This window comes from Atractosteus spatula, chromosome 11 (genome assembly GCF_055471065.1).
Source record: "Atractosteus spatula isolate fAtrSpa1 chromosome 11, fAtrSpa1.hap1, whole genome shotgun sequence".
Taxonomy (NCBI): domain Eukaryota; kingdom Metazoa; phylum Chordata; class Actinopteri; order Semionotiformes; family Lepisosteidae; genus Atractosteus; species Atractosteus spatula.
In genome coordinates, this window is record NC_142716.1 from 20,313,494 (window position 1) to 20,331,144 (window position 17,651).

The 17,651-nt window shown below is 37.2% G+C and overlaps 1 protein-coding gene across 1 annotated transcript in view; it reads right to left on the minus strand.

Moving 5' to 3' along the window:
• The window catches only part of LOC148823653 (disabled homolog 1-like), a 298,122-nt gene that overhangs the window by 3,903 nt on the left and 276,568 nt on the right, over positions 1–17,651 (minus strand). The window contains exons 11-16 of the mRNA XM_088927687.1: positions 13,868–13,918; positions 12,076–12,138; positions 11,709–11,805; positions 7,875–8,441; positions 4,298–4,425; positions 1,525–1,596 (exon numbers count right to left, since the gene is read on the minus strand). Of these exons, the coding sequence (XP_088783813.1) occupies positions 1,525–1,596; positions 4,298–4,425; positions 7,875–8,441; positions 11,709–11,805; positions 12,076–12,138; positions 13,868–13,918 (978 nt within the window). The remainder of the gene's footprint in view (positions 1–1,524; positions 1,597–4,297; positions 4,426–7,874; positions 8,442–11,708; positions 11,806–12,075; positions 12,139–13,867; positions 13,919–17,651) is intronic.

The following is a 17,651-nucleotide window of genomic DNA, read 5'->3' on the forward strand; positions in this document are numbered from 1 at the left end:
AAAACGGCTGTCTCATTGTGTTTTACACTGACAACACTGTCCTTCTATGCTTTTAATCCACCCGTCTCCACCATATACTGTAGAGAGACACACACTGAATAGCAGTCAGTTGTTGACTACTTTTGAATCTTTTCAAGCTTCCCTAAGGTCTACAAAACAAGGAAACATGCTTTTACCAAACTACACTGCAAAATATGCAAAAAAACCCACAAGACTTGGAGATTTAAAGTGCAACAATACAATGAAAGACAGAGAGGGGTCAACATGATTATACTTGATTTCAAACTGAAGCCTTATGAAATATTTTCACAGTTCAAGACTGCCTTTCGTACTTTCTGTGTGAACTATCAGTTGGATAGTACAAAATAAACTGACCACCAATTTGCAAATGCTGGTGAAGCTTGTGGAGCATAATGAATCTTCAATCATACATTTCATTTTTAAAAAGGACTTTGGAGATGCATTATATTTTATAGCAAAAACAGATACATTCTCTGAAGCAATTAATCTAAAAAAAACTGACAGTTAAGCAAAGGAAATGCCATTATTTAATATTTTTTCTTTTGTTATGAATGTTACAGTTATCACACATCACCAGAACATATCATTAGTTAGTCTATAATTAATCACCATTTTGGTTTGATAGATAAGGAATATAATGAAGGCACTTGCTAGCATGGGCTTCACCTTGCAAAAGGCATTTGAGGTTCAAAATAATGGATCAATAAGAAATAACGCTTTGATAAAAAACATTGTCTTCTACATAAAATTAACATGTGCTGAGTTTTACAAAATCAATCTACAAGCTACAGAATATGAACAGATTGCCATGGCATATGTAAATCCCCGATTTTACTGACAACGCCATACATGGGTTTGCTAGTATATTTTCAGTAAGAGCTGAAGATTAACATTAAAACAAGACTGAGAAGACTTCAACTACTGAAACCTAGCCCTTCAAATCTGATTAGGTATTATACTAACATCTGCTTTTATTCTGGATTAACTACACTGAATATTTTTGGAACAGTATCAATCACACAGATAAGAATGAAAATTATTTTTTACATTATATTTTTGAACTAATATATTGATTACCGAAGCTTACTTGGAGAGATAAGAATGACTGGGAGAAAAGAAGTAGATTTGTGGTTGGGAAGAAAGTGTACATATTAGGTCATATAATAATAGGGTCAAGATACTCACGTTTTGTCGCAGCTTGAAAAATAAAAACATCCATATGCACTGTGGGAGTGTTCTAGCATGCACACATACATGCATATCATATACATCACATATATCACAGAGCATGCTGCCAATGCAGGCAGGAGTAATGTGCAGGAAAAGCAGGATGACCTAAAGGAAAAGCAATAAAACACATGGAGACGCACAGCCATAATGTGGAGTGATGAAGGGGGGCAGGGCACGTGCGGTGTCAGCTGATGTGAGCATGGAGCAGGCCAACAACAAGAGCAGGAAAGAAGGACAGATACCTACCCTGACCTGCGCTATCTAGCTACCGACCTGTGGACTGGGGCTATCAACGGGGGGCTCTGCGGGGGGCTCGCTGGCAGAGGAGGCCTGAGACCCACCGGCCTGGAAATCAAGGGAGAGAGAACTAAGAAGGTAGAGAAGAACATACAAGCAAACAGTGCAGGAACAAAGGAGCAGAGGAAAGGAAGAAAGAACAAAGTTGAAGGAACAGTCCAACACAGGATCAATCGCCGAGAAGAACAGAGGAAAATCTAAGCAAATCTAACCCTTCACTGTGCCAGTAATTCTGACATGCCATGCCTAGTACAGTAACAGTTAATAACTGTACAGTAACTATTAATGCAAAGAATTTGTTGCCCACTCCTATTGCACAGCTGTTTGATCCATTTCAGGTTTTTATGAGCTACAGTTGTATTTGTAAGATAGAGTATAAACTAAGCACACTTATGAAATCTTGCTTGTTGCTCATACATAAAACTAGCCTTTCCATTTAGATTTTCAGCCCACTTTTCTTGCTCTGCTTGGCCACTTCAGTTTCACAACCAGGGGGTACAGATCACTGAATTTGTAATGTCTTCAATTCATGTTTTAAGCCCATATTTACAATTTCCATATTCTGGTCTCTTTCAGATTCCGAGACATACAGATGGTAAGTAGCTAACATCACCTGACTGCAGTATTAACTCCACCAGACACACACACAAAACAACTTGGTTCAACTCTAAAATGAAATAAACAGCTCAACAGGGTTCTAAAGTTCACTGCACTGCTCCGCAAGTTTGTTACTGCTGTGGACAGGAAATAAGCCAGCAATAAGCCTAAAATAATTCAAACTAATGACCCTGTTTATAGAAAACGTCTATCAAATTAAAGTAATGCAAAAACCTTAATTTTTTACACTGCATTAGTATTTGTACAACAGCCAGAAACCAGTAAAACTGACATTGATTCATAGTGCTATATAATGGGAAACTTTTCTATTTCCTTGGATTGATATCTATATCATGACCACGTTAAGTGTCTAGGTATCTGTCTATTTAACTGCCCTTAACTGAGTACCTCTTTCCTGGATTTTCTTCAAATTTATTTGTTTCCTGAAAGGTGTCTGGCAGCACTTCTTTGACATTAGGCCAGTAACAAATGGTATTTTCCATCTTGTGCTTCTAATTAAGGTTTCGTTCCATGCAAAAAAAAATGAATTTGGGTAATTTGTCTCATACTTTTAATAATTGTCAAAAAATTGTGGCTGGATTATTATTGAAAACAAAACTCTGCATGTTTTTAAAACACATTTTTTGTTTAATTTATAATACATGAAATTTGAACATAGAAGTTGTTGCCATGTTCATATCATAGTTATTAATGTGTAGGATTTACATTAAATGTAAGTGCTTTATAACCAGGTAATGCTGTTTTGTAACCAGTAAATGCTGTGATTGTGTTTGTGTTTTTGTTTGTGGTGTTTCCAGGAGATAACGTTATGCAATTCATTTCTCCCATATTAGGATTTGAAATGTTTATTTTCATAGTCTTGTGTGTTGTATTTACATAATTAATAAAATAACATGATACAATAGTTTTAGATTTCAATCCCAATGCGGAAAAGCTCAGTTGTATATGTAATGTTAAGTAATGTTGATGTAAATGTAATGTAATATATAAAGTTATTACATATTTTCTTTTAGATTTTCAACTAATGTGGATACTGGATCAGATAAAGGTGACCACACTGATATATAGCAAGGACTGCACTGCTGAGACAGAACATGAAAGCATGTGAAATAAAAATTACTACCACATCTAATCTTCATTCATTTGTATTTGTTCTTTCATGCTCCAAGGGACGAGCTCTTTTATTAACCCTGACATCACAGATAGAAAGATGGAGCACATCTCACTGCACACTTTAAAAACTTTCCTGATTATTTCCCAAGAAGTCCCATCATGTTCCCTTTCCTGCAGGATAATCATGTACACCATGAATTAATTATTGGTCACTTTTGTTATTTACAACCAACTATAGGAGATGTGCTACATGACAAATGAAACATAAATTACTTATGTGGCTTTTACATTGTGACTTGTACATTATTAACTGTATATATAATGTGGTATATACAGGTATATACTCCATATGGATATAAGCCCACAGCTTTTTTAATAGCTACAAAATGAGGGAAGGTCTTGCTGGTTTACTCTGAGGGATGGTCAGGGAATTTAAACATGTTATTCACACAATTGCAGACAGATGTTTAAAATTAGTTAAATGATAGGTGGCTAGTTTGAGCCTATTTTGTAAGACATTTCTATGGGAATACTGTACATGTCTTATATGGTGAACTAGTGCTGGCATAAAAGTTTCTAAGACATCATTTCAAGTAGGGCACTGTTTAAAAGAAATTTAAAGGTACAGTATACACATGAAAGGACTGAAGACACTATGGATTTTTACTAATTTTTGCTGTTGTCCACAGCTAATTCTCAGGTAATTTGTTATACTTGGGTGTGCTGACAGAAGGATCTATTTAAAAGCCATCAATTAACATACTGTACCACGCTCTAGTTTCACTGTATCATTGTTATTACTATACATCTTTCTGCAATACTGGTAAAAACATTGTTTTAATTCTGCAATAAAACACTGAACAGAATTCAATGTAGGGAACCAAACTATTGCATAGCTTTCCATGAATCCATATTGTTTTGCACTTATTATATATGCTGTAGATAATAAGGGAAATCCGAAAAAGGAGACCACCTGTTCCCTGCAGATTATTTTTCCATAGGCATTGGTGATACTCACAGCATCTTCTTCCCCACTCCGGCTGGGACTGCCTTCTGCCTCACCAAATGAATCGTCTGTGGCCGGGTCACTGGCATGCGAGGTGGAGGACTTGGAAGGAGAGCTCTGTCGGGGGGCTGGAGTTGGAGCTGCATAAAGACACAGAGCAAACACCCTGACAAAGACAGCCGCTGCAGTGTGCGAATACAGGCACAGACACAAGACACACACATTCCTTCACTGAAGTCTCTAACACAGGAAATTCAGATCCTTGTGTTAAAATGTAATCTAATGCATCTGTTGTTCTCCACATTTTAACTTTTCTTGTCAGTAATGTAGAACAATACTCAGATGTGGATCCAATAATTTTTAAAGCATCTGTGTGTAGCACCTTAGATTTTTATCATGCTACAGTATGTATGTTCAATAAGTCAGAGTCAATTTTTTGTCAATAACAAACTAAAAGTGCATGGACAATAGACAAGCCAAAAACTTGTGAAATTGCATTATAGACATAAACCAGCTGTCAATCAATTTTTCAGTCAATCTTTTCAGTGTAATGTTTGTTGAAGAGAGTCATTGCAAAAGCTTCAGTACTGAATACAGTATCTACATACAGTACATATCTATATAGATTTATATATAATACATTCAGACATTAAGAACATCTAATTTATATATTGATATAGAAAATGCATTTTAACTTGTAGTGAGTATATGTAGTGAGTGTAGACTGTGTTAAATGTACCTATGTATATTGACAAAAACTAAGAGAAAAAAGAGGAAATTTTAAAGGCCAGGGTATGCACAGAACCTAAATGCCATGTTCTCAAGATACTTGCACTTGTACATGGTACTAAAACCTTTCACATTCACTTAGCACAAACAGAGGAACACTTTCTCTGACAATTATAGGCAAAACACGAAAGGATGTAACATAAGCTCTCTCTGGGAGGCACTAAATGTAATCGTGCTGTTTTCTCAAACTCTGTCATCCTTTCAGACAGCTGCACTTTGGGTAATGCTTTGTTGAATCTTCTTACAGCTCATGCCCATTCCGTCTCCAGTGTTCTTGTTAAAACTCCTGCTCTTTTATTTTGCTGCCTAACCTGGTGGATTGCAGTGCTGCAGAATATCATTGCGGGGCTATAGTTGCTTTAGTTTTTTTACCTGAAACAATTGAACATATATTCAAAAATATTCACTGTTATATTTTAGGAGATGATCAGAAGTAACTGGAATCCCCTCATAGGAAAACTTTAAGACCATAGCCAAAAAATAAATCCAAGATTAATATATTTCACCCTGTTAAACATGCTCTAGCCCAAAACCTCTTGAGCAAAAGTGAAGAATTACACTATAACTGCAAAGTTCTCACCTCTAATTATTTTAATTTGCACAAAAAGAGGTGTATCCTGACATTGTTTCACTTTTCTTACTAATAATTCATACAATACAGGTTTGTAAAATAAAATGGGCCATCATTGCTTCAGTCTCCCAGGATCATAGATAATGAAACAATCATAAATAGCTCACAGGGGAAGACAAAGTATTCTTCTGCTCTTCTAAATGTCAGCTATTGCCTTTAGTTATTTTTCTGATAAAATGGATTCTAATTTCACAGCTCAACACTACAATCTGTTCTTGTTCCAGGGGGACTATAAGCACAATGTGGTGTCTGTATGGTGGACCCACAGAGCCCAGCACCTGTCTCTCGGAAAGCATGGAGTGTAAGGGTTTGTAGTGATATAGCTCAAGACATACAGTACAGAAACTTAATCAGATGAGCCGAATAAAAAAGAACAAAATAACCGGTACAAACATGTTTCTAGGGCAGTGGAAAAAAATGAAAACTAAAAGATGAAGACAAAAGAAAAAGAAGGGGATGAAAGAACAGAAAAATAAGCTGGAAAACATAAAGAAAATGCAAGGTACTTGTCACGATCGCAAACCCCTCCTCTTAAGGGCGCTCCAGCCCTTCCATATTCCCTCCCATTGTCTGCACCTGTTCCCTATTCCCGCTCCCCCTTAAAAGCCAGACGTGGACCTCACTCCTGGTTCCTCATTGATTTCCGCATCGTGAGAGCCGGGGTCCTGCTGATTCTGGCTCCGTTATGGTTTTAACTTTCTGTTCCTGATCCCCTGCCCCGGCTCATGGTTTTTACCCCTGGATGGATCTCCTGGCTTTGGACTCTACTCTCCCATTTGGATTCCCCGTTTGGACTTTGGCTTTGTTTGTTCGCCCAGACTCACTTCCCCAGGACACCAGCTCACCTTGGACACGCCCCCCTGTATCCTGACCCTTTTCTGCATGCCTTTCTCCCTCGTGTATCTTCACTATTCCGGATCGCGTCGTCTGCATAGGGCCCGGAAGGAACTGCCACGTGACAGAATGAGGAACCAACACCCGGGCCCCGCGGACGGCACATTGGTACCTGGACTCCATCCTTTTTATTTTTGTTTTTTGTTTAGGGCTTCGGAGCCGCCCTGGAAAGGAGGAGGGTACTGTCACGATCGCAAACCCCTCCTCTTAAGGGCGCTCCAGCCCTTCCGTGTTCCCTCCCATTGTCTGCACCTGTTCCCCATTCCCGCTCCCCCTTAAAAGCCAGATGCGGACCTCACTCCTGGTTCCTCATTGATTTCCGCATCATGAGAGCCCGGGGTCCTGCTGCGTCTGGCTCCGTTATGGTTTTAACTTTCTGTTCCTGATCCCCTGCCCTGCTGGTCCCGACCCGGCTCATGGTTTTTACCCCTGGATGGATCTCCTGGCTTTGGACTCTACTCTCCCGTTTGGATTCCCCGTTTGGACTTTGGCTTTGTTTGTTCGCCCGGACTCACTTCCCCAGGACACCAGCTCAACTTGGACACACCCCCCTGTATCCTGACCCTTTCCTGCATGACTTTCTCCCTCGTGTATCTTCACTATTCCGGATTGCGTCGTCTGCATAGGGCCCGGAAGGAACTGCCACGTGACAGTATTGATTAAGGTACTGATGATGTCTTCCCGTTTTCCATATCCTTTCTAAGTGAAAATGGCATGCTTGTTTTGCAATGTATTGCTTATGTATTATATAAATCAGGCATGCGATTTTGGATTCAAAAGCTTTAGACTTTAGTCTTAGGCTAATGGGCATTTTACAATGTGTCTTTGAGTAAGCCATAGAGCCCACGGTAACCCTGCATTTTCAAGATAGCAATCTAACACAGAGATGAAGATGATAACTAATTCAACTAAGAGGAGCATCTTTCCATGTGACTTTGGAAATAAATGCCTTTTGTTTGCAAGGGGAAAATAAATCTGTGACATAGGTTATTATATTGATATACTTGAAGATTGCTTGCTGAGGCTGGACACTAAAAACAAGAAAAAAACAAAAACAGTACATAGAGCTGAAATGAAAAACTGCACAGCAGAATTAACCATTTCAGGCTTTATGAACGCTAAAGATTTATTTTGCAAGTAAACAAGCACAATATACTTATTTTTAGTAAATTTGCATTAACTATCTTTCTTAATAATAATAATGATAATAATAATAATATAGCCAATGGGGTCTATCTATTGTCTGGATTTAGAATCTGCAGGAGAAGAACTCACGCGAGTTGGTGGAAGGAGTAGTAGAAGTCACAGGAGTCAGGTTCATTTGTGATATGTCAAAGTCATCGCAGTCATCGTTGTCTTGAGCCACTCCCACACGGTTGAAGTAAGTGGTGAAGGCCTCCGAGGTGCAGGCCAACACTGGCTGCTCGCTTTTTCGAGATGGCACAGCGGGTGGTTTGGCCATCTGGAAATCTTTGAACATCTCTTTGCTCATCTTCTGTCGGGACCGATCCCCCTGCTGAGGGCTGGACACTGTGGGGGCTTCGCAGGTCGGTGGCACGGCGGCCACAGGGGCCGCTGCTATGCCCTGGAACATAGCAGCCGGCAGGGGGGAAACAGTTTGCGTCGGCATGAAGGCAGTGGGTGGAAATGCCCCTGCCATGGCAGCCCATTGCTGCTGAGTGGCAGGAAAAAGGTTGGCTTGACCCCAAATCATTGGCTGGGCTCCTGGGATGACCTGAGCGACGGGCATGGGAGGCTGTACGCCAAACGCCAGGGGCTGCTGGGCGGCAAACGGCTGCTGTCCCCAGTGGGCAGGCTGGACAGCTCCCATTGTGACATAACCTGGAAAGTACAGGCAAGGGCAAGAAGTGAGCTCCACAGAACACCTGGCCAAGCCAGCACTACACAGTGTGAGGAGTCTGTGCACCACTGAAGCAGTCTTCGCCAATCCTGTTGCAGCAAGCATAATAGAGGTGCTGACTAGAAGCAGCAACAGTTCACAAAGGGGGAAAATACACTGAGTAACCAGTGACACACATTAACAGCGAGTGACTCACGAGAAGTATTCTTAAAACCACTAAGGATTTTTTTGGTTTTCCAACCAGAGTACAATTACTTATGTATTTTGAAACACTTGGACCTTCTAGAGTTAGAATAAACATTCTAAAACTAAAAACTCCATCACATCGTATTAGAGTATGCATTTAAGAGTTCTTCAGGCAGAATCCTGATGGGGAGGCGGGCTTGTGTGAAGAATGAAAGTTTTTATTCTGCATTATATAGTAATTTATCCTAAACTTTGTTTAGGAAAACAATGGGTCATGGTTTGTATTTTTAATTTAAGAATTCACTGAAAGATACAAGTAAGACTGATAGTGCAGGTTTTGTTGCTTCCAAAAATGTTAAAAGTAAAGCCATAAAGAGGTTGTGTATTTAAATGGAAAGTGTCTTTGAAAGAATACCTTTGCAATAAGTCTCTAGTTTGTGAAATTGAAATCTGTTTGGGGGTGTTGAAATGCAGAATGGCACAAGATGTCACTAAAATAAGAAACAAGCCTGATTTGCTTTCATTCTGCCACAATAAGCACTAAAAACTGTGCAAATTAAATCCCTTTATTTAATGTGGCTGCTGCAAATTTGACTGCCAAGGCAGAAGAAAAATTATTCACAACTAAGTTAAATTAAGTCCCAAAAATTCAATAGCAAGCTACTTTGAATATATTAAAGATAATCACGTTATCTAAAATAGGCTATAAAACATTCGTTTGGTCAGGTACGCTGTTGCTGAGCAAACATTTATAAGTCCAAGTTTACTAACAATTGTATTAGTATACAGAATTCATCAAAGTACTTACAGAATTGTTTGTAAGTACTTTGATGCATTTCAATGAAATATTGTTTACATTTATAGCACTATTCAATCTGTCACAGCCAGATCTCCCAGCTGTATCAGCAATTAAAGAGGAACTGAATATGCATGTATGTTTAGATTATACAGACAGCATCCAAAATCATCAGAGCCAAACTTTTGCAAGATCACTGACTAAATATTTATCCAGTAATCTGAGTTTATTAAGATAAATATTTTATTAAACATATTTAATTGTTTAATTGTGAGTAGATGTATTGTTAATCTATCACTCTATTATCGTAATAATTAATTGTAATTAAAAAATGAAGGAGGATTAACAAATATTTTATTACAGAGCCAAAAGCTCTTCTATTTTGTATCTCCATTGACATACAGTATGTTTTAACCAGGGCCAGTACAACTATAAAACTCACCCAACTTGTCTAATCTTTGCCAGTCATTATTCAGCTGTACTTGTCACTTCAACATTGTATGTTATGAATACTCACTGAAATGTCAAGTACTGGAGTACAGTGTAACATGAATAAGTTTTTTCCTTTTTTGTATGAGACTGTGCAAAGCTTTCCAAGAGGTCCCATTTTAGACAGAATATCTGAGCAGCATGAAAATGATTAACTAATGACTGCAAAAAGCACTGAGGAAAACCAATCTTCTTCAGGTACTGTAGGTACTGTACCACAATGTACTGTAGGGTTTTATGAAGACTGATTGAATCTCTTTTCTGCTCAGCCAAGGGTATGTTTTATTACCTCAAGGGACAATATAAGGAAAGTTAATCACAGAGGTCCTAATGCTTTACTGTGTTACTGTATACTGTGAGAGAATTCAATCTGAAGTTTGATATTGATTTTATTGCTAACACTGTCATATCTGTGAGACACATTTCATATCTTTTTGGTATTTCTAATAACTTATTATGCCTGTTGGACTGTCGCTTCCATTGACTTGAGACATGTTTAATTACATGCTTACAATTTCATAGCTGTTTCATAGTCTCATAGTTTAAAAAGACTGTGAGTGATTTATTTCAAAGGTGACCTGCATCCTCTACTGTTACAAAACAGAATGCGCAAGATCTTTTAGAGCTAAGGAAATATTCTAGTCCTTACATATTAAACAAAAATTGATATTATCTAATTAATCCATTCATTTAAATTGATTTTTCAAAAGTAGTGGTGAATTACTTATTTTTATTTGATTCAAAGAAAATTCATTTTGTGAAATTCAATTTAAAATTAAGTATTTAATTTTTTAACATAGTAATTAAACTGAGGAATTCAAAGTGTTACCAAGATTAAATTATGACAACTGTGACAAATTATGATAACGAGTGAAATGTCATAATAAACCATATTTCAGGAGATGTACAAAAACCCTTTCCTTTTGTCTAGGTCTAAGCCAAAGGAATTAATGTTTAAAGACGTGATCTGGATTTAATGTTTGGCTTAAGAAACAATGACTTGGTCAAGTGGCTGAAGTCGTTGGAGACCTTGGCTATCACATGAGCCGAAGGGTTGCTGGTGGTAGCAATGAGATTTGTATACGTGATTGAGGTATACGTGAGCAAAGAACATTGGTAAGTTAGACTGAAGTCCGGATTTCTATACTGCAGCAGGTGACTGCAAGTAGCTGAGATTCATTTTTCTCCCAGACATTCATTTTGAATCCCATAAAAAACAATATAAGAGTAATATTATGAAATACATGCTCCAATAGTTTTCTATTGCAATTTTTAAGTGTACTAAGAGTAAAAGGAGTTTAAAATAAAAGTTTGGGAGATATGACAACAGCCAAGCTCAATTAACCTCATTTGTCCTAAATAGTAATCATATAATTCCTGGCATCTTTTCCTCACATTAAAAAAAACTACAAATACTATATGTAATTCTATATGTAAGCCCCTTCACTCTCTCGCATTTGACTTTTTCATCCCTTCTCCACCCCTTCTCTACCTTTGCAGTTCCCCCTATGGTCACTCTGCATGGGGATCCCAGCCTCCTTGTCCTATTGAGACTGGCCCTCAGCCAAGCAGGGTAGGCCAAGTTGCTATGATTAAAACACTCAATAAACATTTCAGTACACTTAATTCTTGGTTGTTGTTATTCCTAGTGAACGAGAATGTACCGTGCTAGCTCTAAGATAACATGGTATCAGGACCTTATGGGAGCTGAATGGAGTAGGTGAATCTCGGAGCACTGGTTGATGGGTTGATGCCTGTGAGAGAAACTCTTCTTTACCTGAGGGCACTGATGCAGGGTTGAAAGGGGCGAACATCTCCGATGTGGGTTGATGAGACACTCCAGGGTCGAGCGTGTTGGCTGGAGATGCAGGTGTCTGATGGAACAAACAGCAGGTCAAAGAAACAGTTTTCTTTCCTTCCTTCCCATGTGACTGTCTTTAAAGTGCAAATTATAAAAAATAGTTCCAGGTAATGTTTTTTTAAAAAAAGAATTAAAAGTAAAATTTGCACAAAAATTTTCAATTCTTTTAGTTTTGTTTAATTGTTTTTCTTATATTGAACGGTATTCGTGGTCATAAAGCAAAGGTTCCTTAACAAAATCTGAAAAAAGAAGCACATGGTGTGGAAGTCGGCGGGACACTCACGGATGGAGATGTGATATCAGGAGGGGTTGACATGTCTCCAAACAGTTCCAGTTGATTAATATTCTGGAATTACAGATTTCAAAATGCATTTTAGAAAAACAGAGGAAAGCTAAGGCTCCATTTTCTTTATAAACAAATCCTCACTTACTGGAATTCATCTCATACGCACCTTTGTCACGAACAGTTCTTAAAAACCTAGCAACATTAGGTAAAATTAGTGAGATGTGGAGGCTCATTCCATGAATGTGAATCTGACAAAATATATTGTTAGAATATGAACAACAACATGTGAATGAGACATGACACTAATGGATTGCAAGATACTCACCCGGAACTAGCCATAGCTTGAAGCAGGTGAGAATTATAGACTCCTTAGCTTGAGTGAGAACCACACATAAATGTATTATTTTTTCTAATCTGATGTTTCCCTTAAGCAGGTAGATAATTCATTTGTCACTTCATTTAATATTCCTCCAGGAAGGAAATATGGAGAGGGTTCATTCTATTTATACCACGTTATATTCCCAGTCTTGTACAATACTCTGTATCAGAGAAAGGATTTGCATAAATCATTTTAAGACAAATTTTTGGATGTCAGTGCAATTCTTAAAATATTTTAGTTAATTGCATATCACTGCAAACTTTTTATATCAATGGACTATGTAGTCCTATTATTTTATTATCAGAAAACAGATCTAAAACTGTAGGATGTACAGTCTATTCTCATCTAGTGCTGCTTCAAAACCCAGCCTTTAAAAATAAAGGGCTAATAAAACATTCAAATGCATTCGTAATGTCTGCTAGAGATGAGTATGCTGGCCACATTTGGATTTTGGATTGTGCAGATTTGTTTTTACTGATTAGGGCTTCAAAAATAAGCAAACTTTTAGCAGGATGTTTATTTCTATGTTTTCAACTACATAATAGTACAAGCAGTACACTATTTGATAGACTATATTGATAAAGTGCTAATATTCCATTAACTAGTTCTTTTAAAGACCATCTTCACATTACATTACAAATTTTCTGAAGCTGTACTGTATTTTTTAAATGGATTAATTCTATGAATTACCATATGGAAATTTGTGCTACATAAAGTGGACCATACACTTTTATTTTTACCTTTGAAGAGTTATTATTCATAGTGATTTGCTGCAATATATGGATCAGTATTTACTGCTGATATCTGTTTTACATGAAATTTAAGTTAGGATAGTATCCCTCTTCATATTCTGTTTTTAAAAGGAATTCCACGTTTAAAAAAAGTTCAACCATTAGGGCTTTGTGATGGGATAAAAAACATGGTGTAGTTACATGTGGCATTTCTATTACTTGTTTACAAGCCACCAATGAGGCAGTGCTTCAGTGCCAACTGCTTTACCAGCTTATTCAGTTTCTTGGAACTAATATCCATGACATGATGGTTTATTCCACTGTTGATAAATGATTCTAGACTTATGAATTACTACTCCAAGGTCTCCGTGATTATATGGAATTACTACATATTCCATAGCAACATTTATGTTTACACATGGACATAGTTAGCAAAGGACACCGTGCCAGTAAGCAGAAAGTGTCCTAAAGGCTACACAGCAGATGACAGTGTATTGACATGCTTTAATAAAGGTAAGCAACTTTGTGCACTCAATAAAACCATAAATGTACTCAATACTGATTGTGTTAAATCTATCAGTCCTGGGGGCTGATTAGACATTAATACAATTTGGATTTAATTTCACTACTGATTGTGAACAACCTGTCTTCCTACATTCTCAGGCTATCTAAACCTTACCTGGGTGACCTTGCACAGGTCCTCATCGATTTCCACCAGTGTCTGTCCATTCTGCAATGGTAAAGTGGTACTGAATGGGTGATAGGATGAGAGAAAGTGGGAGAGCAGTGACCACAGGCACTGGGTGAATGAGTGAAGATGAAGATGATCAGTCAAAGACATTCTCCATGTGTGACCTGCTCTCATATTTATTTAATATGGCATATGGAAAAAACATGATCTTTTTGACCTGTGACTCTCAAATCCTACTCCCTCATGATCACATACACAGCACACTATATATTGTGTGAATGAACAGGTAAGGAGAAGTACAGGTCCGCATGCAACTAATTCAGAACACAAGAAATAAACATACTTATTAAAGGCCAGTACTGACAGGGATTTCAGAATAACTATTCTGACCAATCAGATATCAATTAGACATATCCTGCTAAAGAAAAGGCATTCTAGTTCATACAGTACATAAAATCGCTTCAATATCTGTTCCATGAGGGGGGATATGGAATAGATAGAGAAAAAAGATAAATAAAGATAAGCCATAAATCTTTTTATTTTAAATGTCTATGTCTTATTTTCATTCCAAACCTCAGGCTGTCAGGGCTTTTCTTTTCATTTCCTGACAGGAAGCTGTGACTGTTGGTAATGGATGGTAGGAATAAAAGCAACAATTAAAAAGGAATTAATTATGCCCGCCTACCAATCAGTACCACTGGCAAAGATACATAAATGTGTTTCACACACAGAACAGAATACATCCAAAATGCAAAAATGCAAACATCATAATCAAGCACTGTCAGATATGTCAACTCCCACTTATCCAAGAATAATTAAAATATTGATTTTAACTTCATTCCCTAGCGTTAGCAGTAAGCATGGCATGAAAATGACCAGAAAGGGTGCAATTAAGTGATGTCATTGTAGGATGATAAGGATTAATTCTAATAAAAAAATAAAAGCAATGAAAATGGTGCTGTCATAACTCACTACAAGAATGGGTTGAGGGATCAACAGTAGAGAATAGTACAAGGTAAAGGAAAAAAAAGCTTATACAGGTAGTTCAGACTTATTTTTGCCTGATTAGAAATCAAGATATTTAGAACCACCTTAATTACATTATTGTTTGTAACAGTGACCTGTTTCACCAACCATTTTGAATTGCAACAATCTTTATAACAAAATAAAAGACACAAGTATAAATTAAGCGTATGCTCTGGGTATTTCTGGGTACAAGTTCTTGGTGCACAAAATGTGTTCCAGAAAGGCTGGACTGCTGAACTTATACATCTTTAATGCTGGTACTGGTACTCTGAGGGGTTTATTGTGTTTGACATAATGCAAAGTTGAGTCAGTATAGTCTAACCTATAGCATATATAGTATAGTCTCCTAAACTACTGCTGCTTTATGTAATTGGTATGTGCAAGTTTAATTGGAATAATGGTAATCTAGTCTTGAAGGTAATATGTCATTGCAAATTGGTTGCTGCTAAGGCAAAGCTTATTAGAGTTTTGTTTTTCTTTTGCTTTTGGGAGGATAGGTTAGTGGTTGATACCACTAACTGATAAGAAGTGTTGACCCTCCTGACTGTTCACCCTATCTCCCTCAGTTGAACTGAATATGTCCGTGACCTTGGTTTCCTGACAGCCTCACTACCTCCTCTCTCACTGGACAGCTGTTCAGCCTTGCTACGCCTACCTTGCAATTTGTGTACTCTGGGGAAAAGTGTAATTAATCACGTGTGTGTATTTTGCATATGTTAATGTAGCCTACATAATTAACATTGTATCCCTAATCTCCAATTTTCTGATTGATCATGCAAATGCATTCCATCTGGGAAGAAAAAAATGTGGAGCCATTTGCACATGGTACTAAGATTAAGATAAGAAAACAGGGATGCCTAAAGCACACACATACGTTGGCTGTAACAGATTTGTTCTGCTTCATAATGTTTGTGTGTAAAATCATATTATGTTGTATTAGTTCATTTTAATTTGGGGGGCAATAGGGACCTTTAAGGACCTTACTGATTTACAAAATGTATTCCACATAAAAAACTGTATGAAAAGTGAACTCTGGCCCAACATTGTTAAGCATTACATTGTCTTTCTCCTTAATATGCCACAGAGAAGTGCAGTTAGGCTATTTCAGATTCCACTTTTTATATGTTCATTGGCAGTAGCAGAGAGAAAACCAGGATGATCCTTCTTATGTAAGGAATTGTATGCAAGTTAGCCGAAGAGTGTAAAGCCCATGATTAGTGTGGTTAGAATGAAAGCGTTTGAACTCAGTTTTACAAAACTTTCTGCTATTTCTAAGCTCACCTATTTGGCAGATTATTCCCCACTGGAAAATAACATGCTGAATAAATACATAAGCTGTGCATTTTTTAAAGTGATTAAATGAAAAGTCATTTTTTTATTCCCCCTAAGGATACTTTCCTGATCTGTTTGCCATTTATTTCTACTAAAGCAAGGTGCTTATTATCTAGACACTATGCTTGGTACAAACGCACACATCAGCTAATTTTGTAATTTGGGTCTTGCAGTGAAGCCAACTCTTCTTAAGACTGCCCCATTCTCCTGAACTCTGAGAAGACTATTTGTAACGTGCCAATTTATTATTAATTAATATTCTATGTAAAGTTAGTTGGAAGCATCCATGAAACATACATGATAGTTTGTGGCTGTGCTTCTTCTTCTTTGCCACCACAAAAATAATGTGTTTTAAAGTCAACACTTTGCTGAGTTCTAACAATAGTTTATAGGATTCCAGAATTCTTCTGTGTTTGGAACAGATATGTTCCAGAATTTATGTATAAGTATAAATATGCCTTCTTTGATAATGTGTTTAAAATAATATAAACAATAAGGGTACAACAGTTTTGATAAAACTTACTAATCAAGGATATTGAATCTGAAACCATTCTGGTAAAGCTATTTTACGCTTGATTCACTGGTACTAAAAAATTCCAAATAACTAAATAGACTATCACAATTGTGGTTTTAGGGCTGGTAATTTCAGAGTTAAGCACACTGTGTGGCTTTTCATGAAACTATAGACACAATAATGAGCCTGATTTTTTAAGAAACAAAAACAAAACAAAATAGAAAAGTCAACATACTATAAACACAGGCCATAATGAATCATATCACACATAAATAAGTACTGTGAGTTCAAAAAGGCTATCTATCCAGCTTTCTGGGCTATGTTAAAGGGAGACCCTAAATAGTGTTTGCTCATTGAAATTGTTCTATATAACATCATGAAAAGCTCACCCTACTCACAAAATCGACAGTACTTATACTGTAACAATTACAAAGTAATTACAAATAACATTTTACTTTTAGTGACACAAATACCATATTTTCAATAAATGCACAGATCCAAAGGCATCAGATAAGAGCTTGCTTGCACCGTATTCTAAGATGGTGAAATGTGTCCAAGGAAATAAACCTACTGTAAATGTGATTGGATAACAGGGACAAGGAGCAATAAGCACTCAATAAGCTCAGACTGAATGAACAGACCAGCAATAATACCAATGGAATAGAACTTAAGTCAGCTTTTCTACATCCATTTAAAATGAGATAGCAAGTTTTAACAAGTTAAAGTTTGATTGTTTGTTCTGCAACTGGCAACAGTTAAAAAGACTGGGCATTTGCTTTGCACAGGGCATTGAATCATTTAAACAGCACTGCTTTAAAATGTTGCCTTTCAATTCATTTCTTATAAATACTTACTATATCCTTTGTCAATGGTTACATTGTATACTCCTACCCAGATGGA